At 31.9% G+C, this 13,165-nt stretch overlaps 2 protein-coding genes across 2 annotated transcripts; both read left to right on the top strand.

The window, feature by feature from the left end:
* Nucleotides 1-2,198: 2,198 nt before the first annotated feature.
* Nucleotides 2,199-4,849, top strand: LOC125809667 (protein EMBRYO DEFECTIVE 514-like). The gene is made up of 2 exons (XM_049489259.1): nt 2,199-2,711; nt 4,183-4,849. The coding sequence occupies exons 1-2, from the start codon at nt 2,328-2,330 to the stop codon at nt 4,477-4,479; spliced, it is 681 nt and encodes a 226-aa protein (XP_049345216.1). The 5' UTR covers nt 2,199-2,327; the 3' UTR covers nt 4,480-4,849.
* A 5,287-nt stretch (nt 4,850-10,136) lies between these two features.
* Nucleotides 10,137-12,855, top strand: LOC125809659 (cyclic dof factor 3-like). Its single transcript, XM_049489250.1, has 2 exons — nt 10,137-10,525; nt 11,126-12,855. Exons 1-2 carry the CDS (start codon nt 10,319-10,321, stop codon nt 12,395-12,397), a joined length of 1,479 nt encoding a protein of 492 aa, XP_049345207.1. The 5' UTR covers nt 10,137-10,318; the 3' UTR covers nt 12,398-12,855.
* The last annotated feature ends 310 nt before the right edge of the window (nt 12,856-13,165 follow it).

Raw genomic sequence — 13,165 nt, 5'->3', positions numbered from 1 at the left:
ACAAAGTCAATGTTGTCATAAATTTTAAATTTTTTTTAAAAATGTTTTCTCAATATTGGTATTCATATTTAATTAATGAATATTATAAAGTTACATATTTTAAATAGTTAAGGAAATATTAAACGCAAATGTGTTTACTTTAAACTTAGTTTTTTAATCATAAAAGTCATAAATTAAGAAGTGTTATTTCTCACTTTATAGGGGAGTTTCGAGGCAACATAAAAATTTATCATCTTTGTATGACTTGTAGATTACAAGTTAGAGTTGTAAAATCAATCATTAATATTTATATCAGAATTTACTACTCAAATCAGACATAGAATATCCTGTAAGTTGAATTATCCTTATATCTCACTTAATCAGACTTATGTTTTGCATTATTTACTTGGCTACAAATTATTATTATTTTGTAGCAAGTAATTAGTCCTCTTAGTAAAACCTTGGGGAAGAGGTCTTCTTCCAAGAAGAAGCAAACTAGCACCAATAAAAGTCAATGGTCATAAACAAAGACATTAATCTCTTCTAGTTGCTTTGGCTAAAAATGAGCAAGCACCAAGAGGGGAATAAAATGTACCACGTAATTTCATGTTTCTTAGCTCCCTTTTGTACCCCACCCACACTTGCACATAATTGATATAAAAAAAGTCTAATGGTAGCCTAATAGTACTAATTAGAGGAAGAAAAAGGTGGAAAAGTTTGGTATGTATGTTTGGCTTTTAAACAGTACTTGATGAATTGGTAAAAAGTAAAAGGGAAAATGGGGTGGTTGAGTAGCAATGTAGCATGCTCTCTAGAAAAAGTGTTGCTCTTCTTCTCTTTTCTTTCTTTGTTTCAAGTGTTTGGTATTTATATTAGAGTTCGACTAATCTGAAGCTCAAATTCAAGACCTCTAATTAAGGGAGGAACAATCTCCTACACTACAACACATTTATTGATGGTACACTACTAATTAATCTTCTATATCAATTTAGTTTTATGTTTCTCTTCCCTTTTCTTTTTTTCTTTGAATACTATCTAAAAAAATGTAAATTATTAGTTGCACATCTAAAATATTCTCAAAATAATATTGTAGTTTGATTATATACATTATTGTTTTATCTTTTGTTGTTCTGATTTTTGAAAAAGTTATTTAAATTCAATAGTACATAAAATATTGGATATTCATTACATATTAAGGTGATGTATTATGAGTTTACGAGACAAAAAAGCATTAAAACGAAATTTCTAAAAAAAAAAACTAAGGTTGAACAACTAGATAAAACTATTAAAGGATTCATATGATGAGTGTGCAAAACAACATTATTTAATCAACAAAAGTTTAAAAGAGAAGATGGAAGGAATGGGGACAAATAGAAGGAAAAAGTTTAGTGACAATATCATAGACTCAATGATGTGTCTTCTTGACCTTATGTGAGTCATGATAGATTTTGTTTGCTTGTGAGCATCATTGTTATAATTCACAAGTATCACTTTACTTGTTGTATCTCTTTAAGATGTTCTAAATTTTATTCAGGTATAACATATAAGTATGTTTTTTAATTTGAAATAGAACGTTAATTTTGTATAAGTTAAATAAATAAACACACATTCTACGTGATATCTTATATGACAATTTGAGTCCTATATAACGTCCTACATATATTATGACACGTATGACTCATGTGTCTATTTGTTAACGTTATACAAGTTTGAGTGTTTATTTATGTACACTCAATGTTGAAGAACATGAAACGAGACCAAGTTAAAAGTCACATTTATGTATTATGTCTTTTATTTATATGAGTGTCATGTTAATAACACCTATTATTATTATTATTATTATTATTATTTAGGTAAAATGAGCTTTCTTGTTTTCTTTTGTGAAAAAATTATTGTAATCTTCATGATTAGTTTACTATATTTTTCGTCAAGTATATTGACCAGTATCAATATACAATTCTTTAACTTAAAGAATCGATTTGTTATGAGACATCATGACTAGTTGAGAAATTAAGAATTGTTAATCTCACGTGTGATTCTTACACTAGAATATTGATTTAGCAAATTAATGATGAAATCTCTTTTAGAAAAATAATACTCCATATACTATATACTCTTGGTTTAATAATTGAGAATAATTCTCGTATATCGCTAAAAAATATCCGGAAAACAAATCGGATCCGGGTTTTGCTAAGGTACAGGTTAAAAGCCCAATTCGGAGTTGATCAGTTTAATCGGGTCACGAACCTTTGCCAGTGAGGGTTTAAACTTGCATCAAAACCCTAGCGTTCTTTTTACCCCAATTCAAACCGCTTCACTTGCTCCCATCAACTTGTAGCAGCATAGCCATGGCAGAAACAGAGCCTGAAGCCGCCGTCGCGCCCGCCGTTGAAGCCGTAGTAGAGGCCGAGAAAGAGGACACTTCGGCTCAGGACATGGATGTCGAAGCTCAAGCCGCTGATGACACGGAAGATAACGGGGGGTCGAAGCGTCCAAGGGAGGAGGAAAACGAGCCGGAGAATGGAGACGCCACGAAGAAGCTGAAGATCGATAAGTCTGTGGAAGAAGAACGATTTGAGAATTTAGATGGAAGCAAAACGGTGGATGAAAAAAAGAAAGACGGGTCGGGTCCGGTTAGCGTGGGTCCTAAGAACTTTGGATCGTCTGTGGAGATGTTCGATTACTTTTATAAGCTTCTTCATTCTTGGTCTCCCAACCTCAACCTCAACAAGGTAAGCTGTTTTATGTATTTTTCTTCAATATTGCAGTGAAACAGTTGTGAGTGGAGCGAAATGGATAACTAACCTTGATGTGAAATGCTCGGAATAATGAATTGTGGCCACATAGTCACGAAATGCATAATGATGATTCATATAGCTTACACTGACCCCAGTAATTTGGTATTAAGGCTTAGCTTAGTTGTTTGAGTGTAGCCTATTGAGCATATTGATAAAATTTGTAGAGGATTGACTGTGCATGATTCCATAAACCAATATTTGATCTTTGGAGTGGTTTTGGTCTCCAGTTTTAGTTTTTCATGGGTAGGCTGCCAATGTGGGATGCAATTTCAGATATTTTACATGGAAATTGGAATAGTCTGAAAGTGTGTAGCTTTAGAGCATTAAGCTGAATTATATGTTTATATCAGTCAGCCAGTGCACTGTGCTGTTTTGTTCCTTTGTGTGGCTTTGTTGTACCAATTGGGCTAGTTTATTTGTGAGCGATAAGTTAACTCCAGCCTGCCAAAAGTTGCTTCCTGTCTAAAGCATCCGGCGTTTAGATGGATGGTATGGCAGATTTCTTTTCTGTGTGTGTATACGACTATGAATATTGACTCAAGCAACCAGTCTCTTGTAAGATATGATAGTAATTGTGAGATTGCACCTCTCCTATTTTGACCTATATATTCATTTAATTTTAGCAAATAGTATCAAAATTCAAAATGCAAAGTTAGAGAATACCTAACTTCTCGCTGAATAAATGGGCCTGAACTGGATAATTGCAGTTCAACAAGTACAACCACATGGACCACACCTTCCATTTCTTTCCATCCTTGGTTAATTGGAAGTAAAATGCATTTAGAAAACAATGGTTGTATTATTTTATTTTTTTATAACCGAGAAATCCGTCTGTAACCCGCCCTTTGGACCAATCACATCCTTCTAAACTAGGTGGATAATGGGCCCGCCCCTCTACCCTTCTCCACTTAAATACCGGGCTTCGCTTTGCATGTTGTGGGGCTTGAACCTGCGACCTAAGCCACAAATCCTCCACCTTTTGCCACTTGAGCTAGGCCTTGGGGCACAATGGTTGTATTATGTGTGGGTATTGGATAGTACATTTGTTGTGTGACCTCCTTGATTAAGTGCCTGTTTGGATTAGCTTACTTTTAGGTGTTTTTAGCTTTCAAGCACTTTTTAAAGATGTTTGGAAAGCTTAAAAGGAATTTTTAAGCACTCAATTTTAGGCCAAAAAAGTTGTAAAATAAGCCAAAAGTAGGGTATCCTCTACTTATGGCTTTTAGTTTTTGACTTGTAAGTTTACTTTTTGTAAGTCCATCCGAACAGGCCCTAGCCCATTGCTTGTAGAAAGAAGTTGTGTTCAAGTGTGCTGGGTAATCTATTTTGGTTGGTTAGATACTCATTGTCTCATCACATGAAATTTTATCTGTGCTTTCTGATTCCTTTTCTTGCTGTATTGCAGTATGAGCACATTGTTTTACTTGACTTGCTAAAGAAGGGTCATTTAGAGCCAGATAGAAAGATTGGTACAGGAGTCCGGGCATTCCAAATCCGGTTTCATCCTCAATTTAAAAGTCGCTGCTTCTTTGTCATTAGGGAGGATGACTCTGTGGATGATTTTAGCTTCAGGAAATGTGTTGATCACATTAGTCCCCTCCCAGAGAACATGCAAGTAAAACACGAGGCAAACAGAGACTTGGCTCGTGGTGGAAAAGGAGGTGGGCGTGGCCATGGAAGAGGAGGGAAGCCAAGATATTGAAGGCAGCTGCGTGTTCTACCAATTATTCTGTACTCCGTTGCATGCTGCTGTTTAGTCCACATTTTGTTCAATACCCCTTTCAATCCTGCAGTTTATGACATAACGGTTTGTTGCTAGTGAAGTTACATGACTACAAGGATGGCATCAACTAGTTATAATCTTACCATAATATGCGTTAAATTTATGTAATGTATGAATACATCAGATGAAATTATCATATGAAGAACGTATTAGTCAATTTTTCGCATATACTGTAGGAGGTGTTAACTAAACATATTGCTCTGGTAAATTGTGGGCTCCCTCCCAAGTGCATTAGCCCTCACCAAACTCCCAATTGTATTCACAGCAAGTTTCAAGACCTCAATAGGAATAGCTACTGTTATGGTCTTATAGAGTGAAACTTCATGACAATATCCTCGAGTTTCACATGGACTATTTATTAAGTTTATTCCATCAAAAGCTGCTAGGACTCTGTTATATCAACCAAAATTGCCTGGTCTTTGTATCCAAACTAATTAAATCTTCGAAAAGATGATACTTGGAATTTTTCAACTCCAGAAGTACCTCTTCGGCTTCTGAATTTCCATCATTTTGCTAAAGATTAAAGTAAGATTTTTTTATGAGTGACTACCTAACTTTGTACTCTTATATATTTCTTTGGCCCCAACGTGTCTAAATCAAAACTTGTCCTCAACTAATGGACACCAATTTATTAGTATTTCCCTACTAAAAAAGTCTAAGGGTCCAAATGGACCCTAGATTTTAGTAATGGTGGGGTGAGGTTTGGGAGGGGGGATTTAAATTTAAAAGGTCTCTTTCAAAAGATTATAGTAAGATTAATCTAATAATATAATTATAAGACACCAATACTCAGGTGGGCTTTACACCTAAATAGGACAAAAGGAAATGGCGTGCACTTTTATTTTTCGGTTTTTATTTTTTAAAATTCGAAACCAAACCAAAAAACCAAACAAAGTAATTTATTAATCCAAAATCAATCCGAAAAATTAAAAAACCAATCCAAATAAAAATTCGGTTTGATTTGATTTGATTATTCGGATTACCGAATAATGCACACAATAATGCACACACCTAATTAGGAATTTGAAATAGGACATATGTTGATCTCTCCAATGTTCCTACTAGGTAGGGGAAATGACTTCGGATTTACAAAGTCTAATATACTTATCATGGATGATTAACACGTGTCATCCACTTAAATAATTCTCTTTTGATTAAGACACTTGTGTTAAAATGGTTCCATATTGAAAGAATAATTACTAGTTTTTATTGATATCGATCGAGCTGTCTATCAAATAGGTACCCAACGCCACTAGCTGTTTATTTAACTAAGTTTCTGTTCAATGTTTTACAAAAAGAAAAGAAAAACTTCAAATCTTATTCATACTTTATATATTTCTTATCGGTAATGGAGGCATCGACACATATGCCTATTTGAAACAGTCTATGGTAGGGATATTGAAAATTTATTTAATAAATAAAAAAATCTATAGCAAAAGTGTTGATGAGTGATTAATATTATATTCTTGATTTTAAAAGGTTAGGTATAATTTCGTACAAAAAACTATATATAATTTCTCTAAATCAATATGCATTAGACTAATGAGTTAGTACTATGAATCGTTTTTTAAATTATAATTGATGAATCAACGTGCATTAGACATTTTTGGTACTACAAAGTCTACAAATAGTCAAAAACGATGAAATGTAAACAACACAACCAAAAACATACATAACATAATTAATGGCAGAGGGGGAAAAAAGAAGTGGAGGAGATAATAGCATAATATAATATTAAACAAAATGCAAAAGTAGAGGATAAAATTGATTAAACTTTTCATTGTTCTTATCTTCTCATTATATGTACTTTTTATATGCCATTGCTTTCAGCTTCAAGGAATTAGTTAATTGCAACAATATCCTCCATCAGCCAATTAAATTCAGACACATTTAGGGATTGTTTTGTTCGCGAATTAAATTATCTCGTAAATTACAATTTAAAATTTAAATTATCTCACATTTGATAGAATAAAATAAATTTAATCTCAAATTTAATTTTAAAATATTCCGCGAGCTCTTTGAACAGTCCACGGTGCACCATAACAACCGTACCACTATCGACTCTATTGAGAGATTTAAGAACAAAGATGGGCCAGGAGTCGGACAAGGAAAGATCTATATATCCATCTGTCCCAAATTAATTATACAATTTTTTTACTTTTCGAGAATTAACTCAATTAATTTTTTATAATTAAAATTTAAATATTTAATAAGTTTATAAAGTATATTATAAGTTATAATTTTTTATATTGATATAATAAAAATTATTTTTAAAAATTCTATTGTCAAAATATAAAACATGTCAACTAAATTGCAACGGAGGGAATATAAGCTAGGCATGATGTCTATAATTTTAAATCTCCAATTAAATTGAGTAATTAATACATATTAATATCTATACTTTTTTATCTTCTTTCATATTTCATTGTGAATCTGTGATGCAGATCTTATTATTGTAAGCAGATGGAGAAATTCTTCAACTTTGTAGTTTAAATAATTACATATGGTAAAGTATATGTAGTTATTTAAATATATTATTTAATTTGTTTTCAATTATTCAATGTTAGGCTGGAATATGTTTATGTACTATGTGCAAAAAGACGGAGAAATTGAAGGAAGAATGTTGATCTTTACTTTAGAGCCGGATTGGCTGTGTCGGTAGGAGGTCAGAAGTATTTATTTATTTATTTTGAGAAAAAGTATTTTTTTTTCAAATTAGGTGTTTGGCAAACCACTAAAACTGTTTTTATATGAAAGAAGAAACAGTTTTTCTGTTGTTGAAAGAAATTAAAAATTTATGTTTCTTATAAAAAAAAAAAAAGCAAAAGTCGAAGAAGGAAATATCTCTTTCATATATACATATTTACCAATATATCTCTTTTAAATTATCATATCTAATGAGTTTGGTTAAGTTTCACTTTAAAATTTACTTTTTATTTTTATATAATTAATTTATTTTTTATTTTACATTTATGTATTGTTATTTTACGCATTGTTTTGCATAATTAGAAAAAAGGTAATAACAATGTTTTTGCAAGATTAGAAAAAAGATTTTTTTTTTAAAGATTTCAGCCCTCTAAAAAGGGTATAATATTGATTAAAATTTTGAATAAGTAGATTTTAATTTAATAAAAATAAAAATAAAAATAAAATTATTATTTTTGTAATAGATATTTAAAATAGTTCCTCTCTATAAAATGATCTTAATACTAAAAGTACTTTGATACTTACACATTTTCGTAATTTGACTCTCAAAAGAACTTTAAAAAAAGATTTATCAAACACAATTTACTTATGAAAGACACTTTCCAATGAATTAACCAAACATAAATTATTATTATTTTTTATCAAAAACACTTTTTCTAAAAATATACTTTTAAAAAATAATTTCGAAGATAAGAAATTTTTAACAGTAATGTCAAACAAGTTTTTACTATTTCTATTTTGTATTTTTCTTAATCACAATTTGTCTCATGACATTATGTATTATATTAGATATTCTATCTTAGTTGAATTTAATTATTTGTTTGTATCATCTTCCTATATTCAAATGGATCCATGCTGTTGTTGTAGTTGTTATAGTTTATGTTGAGATTTTATCTTTTGATTATTTGATTTTTCATTGTTAGGAAGTTAAAGGTGAAACAGATTAAAATCTGATTTTCTAAAAAGAAAATGAGTGATTGACTAGGAAAGTAAGAAAGATAAAAAAAGAAAAAGTAAAAAGAACAAAGGAAAAAGTTAAAGATAAAAAGGTTTAAAAGTGGAAAACAAAAGGAAAAAATAAGATAAAAACTACATAACAGATTCTGACCATTCGATACTGGTATATACATTAAAAAAAAGATGTAGAAGAAATAATTGTTTTAATTTTTTTTATATATGTATATATACACACACAAAATACAACGTTTTGTTTTTCTTGAAATTTTGTATTTCTTTACTTTATTTTAAGAAAAATAAAAAAATAGCTTCACTTGTAGTGTTGTACAGACACTATATATACAATAAAGACTAAAAACTTTGGAGTGGTGATAAATTATAGAACTATATAAATTAAGCGTTCATTATGAAATTGGTTAAAATTTGGAATATTTTACTTCGAAAACTAAAGAATTAAGAAATTTAATATTTGAAAGTCTAATCAGTAGGAAACTCGAGATAAATTCACTAGTTATATTCTACATATTTTTTTTCCTACAATTTTCTGAGAATTTAAACTATATATCATATATGTATTACTTATATCAACTTAATTCAAAATTCATATGTTAGTAGTATATAAAATTTAAATTATTTTTAATTGAGGAGTCAAATAATTTTTTTTACTCGAAGCTTAAAAAATTAAATAAATTATGATTTAATAATTTATTTACTTTATAATATATGATGATATTTGAGCAATTATGAAGTTTAATAAAGAAGAAAATATTCCCTGTATAAGCAAATATATGTAAAAGTTAGTTGAAAATTGAATTGAGGAGTCAAATAATTTTTTTTTACTCGAAGCTTAAAAAATTAAATAAATTATGATTTAATAATTTATTTATTTTATAATATATGATGATATTGAGCAATTATGAAGTTTAATAAAGAAGAAAATATTTCGTGTATAAGCAAATATATGTAAAAGTTAGTTGAAAATTGAAATGAATTGAGTGGTTCGAACATATGAGAAGAAGATACATCAATGTCCTAGCAAAAATGTGTAACTTTTGAGAGATTCACTATGATTGAATGAACGCAAGTAGAGGTAGATTGAAAAAGTATTAAAACTATTTGACTAGATAAGATATTATTCACTTGCGGCTTACCAAGGATATGACCATTGATAGAAAAAAATATGGAGATCGAGGATTAAAATAGAAGGTTAGTTAGGTAGTTGAGTGTTGTCTAGTTCTCTCATAAGTTTGGTTATTATTACTCTTCTATTATCACATTCTTTGATTTTAATCTACTTGTATTTTCTTTGCTTCATTTTATATCGTAGTATTTGTTGTTGCTATTATTTTCTTTTTCGTTGTTTTTAGCATGACTTCTTTATTAATGTATTTGATTTCTATACTTGATTTTTGATTGAGATGAGATTCTTTTAGAAATAACATCCCTATATTCAAGATAGAAATAAGACTATGTACACACTACATATCACCTTTCTCAAATTACACTAGCCACTAGGTATGTTATTGTTATCATAAATAAAACTATATACAAAATATCAAAAATTATTCTTAAAATCATGTCATTAAAATAAATTGTGAACTTAATAGTATCAAAGACTCTCCAACTATGTTATGAAGTCTCTACCTTTTTCTCAACGGATCAAAAAGTACAACTTCTCATATTAAAAAATTGAACTAGTGACTAGGAGTAATACTTTTCTATAATTCTTTATTTAGTTTAAACAATAAAAAATTACTACAATTCGAATAACAACGAAAAATTGTTTTGGAGAAATCGAAAAAATTAAAATTAATATGCAGGACCCCACCATTAAAAACTTGTGGCTGAAAAAATTAGTGGGTGGGTGACCTGGCACCATGTTTAAATTAAACGATATCTAAATCACTTTCAATAGAACGCCAACAGGGTTTGCTTCTAAAACCGTATCTCTCGTAGAAAAAAAAATCCACTTTTGAAACGTCGTCAACTCGCCGGCGGCGACTTTGTTGGATACTAAACGAGAATCTCTTAGTTTAGTGTATCTACAGTTTCCCTTTTCATTTTGTTGAATACCCTTTTCGTTTTAGTCTGGAAAATGACTTGTGATTCAGAGATCAAGCTGTTTGGCAAGATACTTCCGGTGGTCGTCTCCGGCGCCGGTAGGGGTTTGTATGGTAGTGATGGTGTTAGATATGAGGTAAATAGAAATGGGTCTGATCTTGATCGATGTTTAGAGGGAAATAAAACAAGCAGTGTAGAGAAAGATGAAGGATGTGAGTATGAAAAGCAAGAAGCTGAAAAGGTACTTCTTTATGTAATTTCTATGGAATTAAAGTGAGACCCAAATGAGTTAATCGTTTAATTTTAAATTGGTTTGGTTATTTGCTTCTAATTACTTAGATTTAACAGAAGAAATGGATCAGTTCTTGTTTGTCTAATTGGTGATTTTGCTTCTTCTTTTTGCTTATTGTTAATGAATTTTTAATATGTGTTCTCTGGGAAGTAGTTTAATTCAGAAAGCCCCACCAACCATATGAAGTTCTAGATCTGGCACTGCTTAATGTTCTTTTGGTGCCCTCTTCTTTTTAGGGATTATTGATTAATTTGAGGATTCAAAGCATCAAATTTGATATTTCAGCATCATAATATATGCATTTAATGTTCCCTTTACCATTTAATTTGTAGCCAAACGTTGGAGAAAGAATGTGCTTTTGTGTACTTTTTCATGTTTATCATAGTTGAAGAGGGATCCTCGATCTATAAAAAAGTTTCGAACTTGTCAGTTTACTGTCTGTGATTGATTCTTGCTATTGTGCTGATTGGATTTAGCTCACACAGTTTACTATAGATATTTAATTGCAATTTCATAAGCAGCTTATGCAGTTTTGTGTTTTGATTTTAGGATGATATAACTGGAGAGCTCAGTGAAGCTAAATCTGAGGAGGGAGATCAAAATCAGATGATGGAAGAATCAGAAAATACTAAGACTCCATCAGAATCAGAGAGCAGTCCTAAATCTACAACTGAGGAAGACCCTCAAGCAGTAAAATCATCCGAGACTGAGAATGAACCAACTAATGTGACAAATTCTGAGCAGAACAATCTGAAGAAGCCAGACAAAATCCTCCCATGCCCTCGTTGCAATAGTTTGGATACAAAATTCTGTTACTATAATAACAACAATGTCAACCAGCCTCGTCATTTCTGCAGGAGCTGCCAGAGGTATTGGACTGCCGGTGGAACCATGAGGAATCTCCCTGTGGGAGCTGGTCGTCGCAAGAACAAGAATCTTGCATCTCAATACCGTCATATAAGTATCCCTGAAGGATTACTAGCAGCAGGAATTGAATCTCCAAATGGATTAATTCACCATCCAATATTCAAACCAAATGGCACTATTCTATCCTTTGGTCCCGACATACCCCTGTGTGAACCTATGGCTTCTGCATTAAATCAAGCAGAGAAAAGGGTATCGAATGGTATCCAAAATGGTTCTCACAAATCAGAAGTCAAGAATTCTTCTTGCAAAGGTGGAGATACTGGGGATGAGTGCTATAGGGGGTCTAACATCCCAACTCCAAATATGATGGTGGAAGAAGGTAAAGGAGAGGCCCACAAGGCTGTTATGCATGGTATAAATGGCATCCCATCTCCTGTTCCTTGCCTCCATGGAGTACCTTGGCCTTTTCCATGGAATGCTGCAGTTCCTATGTCGGCTATTTGCCCCATTCCCTTCCCTATGCCGTTCTTCCCTACTCCTTATTGGAATTGCAGTGTGCCTCCTTGGAGTAATCCTTGGCTAAGTCCACCTCTGCGAGCAGCAAACGAGAAAACATCAGGTTCTGATCCTACTTCGCCTTTAGGGAAGCATTCTAGAGAAGGGGATTTGCTTAAGCCAAGCAATCCTGGGGGCAAAGAACAATCAGACCAAAAGTATTCAGAGGGGTCTATTTTGGTCCCAAAAACATTGCGGATTGATGATCCTGATGAAGCTGCTAAGAGTTCTATATGGTCAACACTTGGGATTAAATATGATTCTGCTAACAGGGGAGAATTTTTCAAGGCCTTGCAACCAAAAAGCAATGACAAGCACAACAAAGCCAATACATCTCCAGTATTGCATACTAACCCTGCAGCTTTATCTAGATCTATCACCTTCCAACAAAGTGCCTAAAGATGATCCTATGAATCTCCGTAGGATGGTCTTCACTTGAAGTTAAGTGTGACTCTGTTATCTGATGAGGGCTTTTTGGGGCCTAGCAACCAAAAAGTAACAAAGCTAAGATAATGCTTTTTTCTCCCATTGAGCTCCAGCGGGAAGTACTTGATCAACTTCATGGATTTCCTGCCTGATGGACACTTACCGCGCACCAGATCACTTACAGAGCTGTGAGGCTAATATCTCTCAAGTGATCCAATGAAACTGGGGAAAGCTATTGTAGAAACTTATGTTTATAGTTTTCTTGGTAACAATAAGAGCTAGTGACTGGCTTGGTTTCTACTTTTTGTGTGTTTTCTAAATGTACATAGCTTTTTACAGCTAACACTAGAAGGAGGAAGACAGTTGTTTAGATCCTCATCCAACAGTTGTAACATATTTTAAATTAATGTCAAAGTTAGTTTGGAGAGCCACTTCCTATTAGTACCTCTTTTTCTTGGAGACTTGAAATCTTTATGATCTTAAGATAGATTCTGTCTTTCCTTGATGTGTTTCAAAGCATACATTACAAGGACTTAAAGAATCTAAAACTATATCAATAGAAACACTTGTGCTCTATAAGCTTGAGAGTAGCAACCCTTTATTTTGGCATTGTCATCTTACTGACTAGTTATGTCAACTCTTTCTTAATATGTTGGGAATAAAATGGAGCATGCCTTACTGAAATGTTGAAACATCATAAGCAAGAATTCCGAAAGAACAGTTCACTTCAATTTTTTTTAC

The sequence above is a fragment of the Solanum verrucosum genome, unplaced genomic scaffold (assembly GCF_900185275.1).
Source record: "Solanum verrucosum unplaced genomic scaffold, falcon-dt-bn FXZP01000121.1, whole genome shotgun sequence".
Taxonomy (NCBI): Eukaryota; Viridiplantae; Streptophyta; class Magnoliopsida; order Solanales; family Solanaceae; genus Solanum; species Solanum verrucosum.
The sequence above is the reverse complement of the archived record's forward strand: the minus strand, read 5'-3'. Positions and strand labels throughout refer to the sequence as shown.

Bases quoted from the DNA above. Each gene is read 5' to 3' on its own strand.
- LOC125809667 (XM_049489259.1), top strand. From the start codon at position 2,328: ATGGCAGAAACAGAGCCTGAAGCCGCCGTCGCGCCCGCCGTTGAAGCC. The intron at 2,712-4,182 runs GTAAGCTGTTTT...GCTGTATTGCAG, and splicing joins CCAACCTCAACCTCAACAAG to TATGAGCACATTGTTTTACT.
- LOC125809659 (XM_049489250.1), top strand. From the start codon at position 10,319: ATGACTTGTGATTCAGAGATCAAGCTGTTTGGCAAGATACTTCCGGTG. The intron at 10,526-11,125 runs GTACTTCTTTAT...TTTTGATTTTAG, and splicing joins AAAAGCAAGAAGCTGAAAAG to GATGATATAACTGGAGAGCT.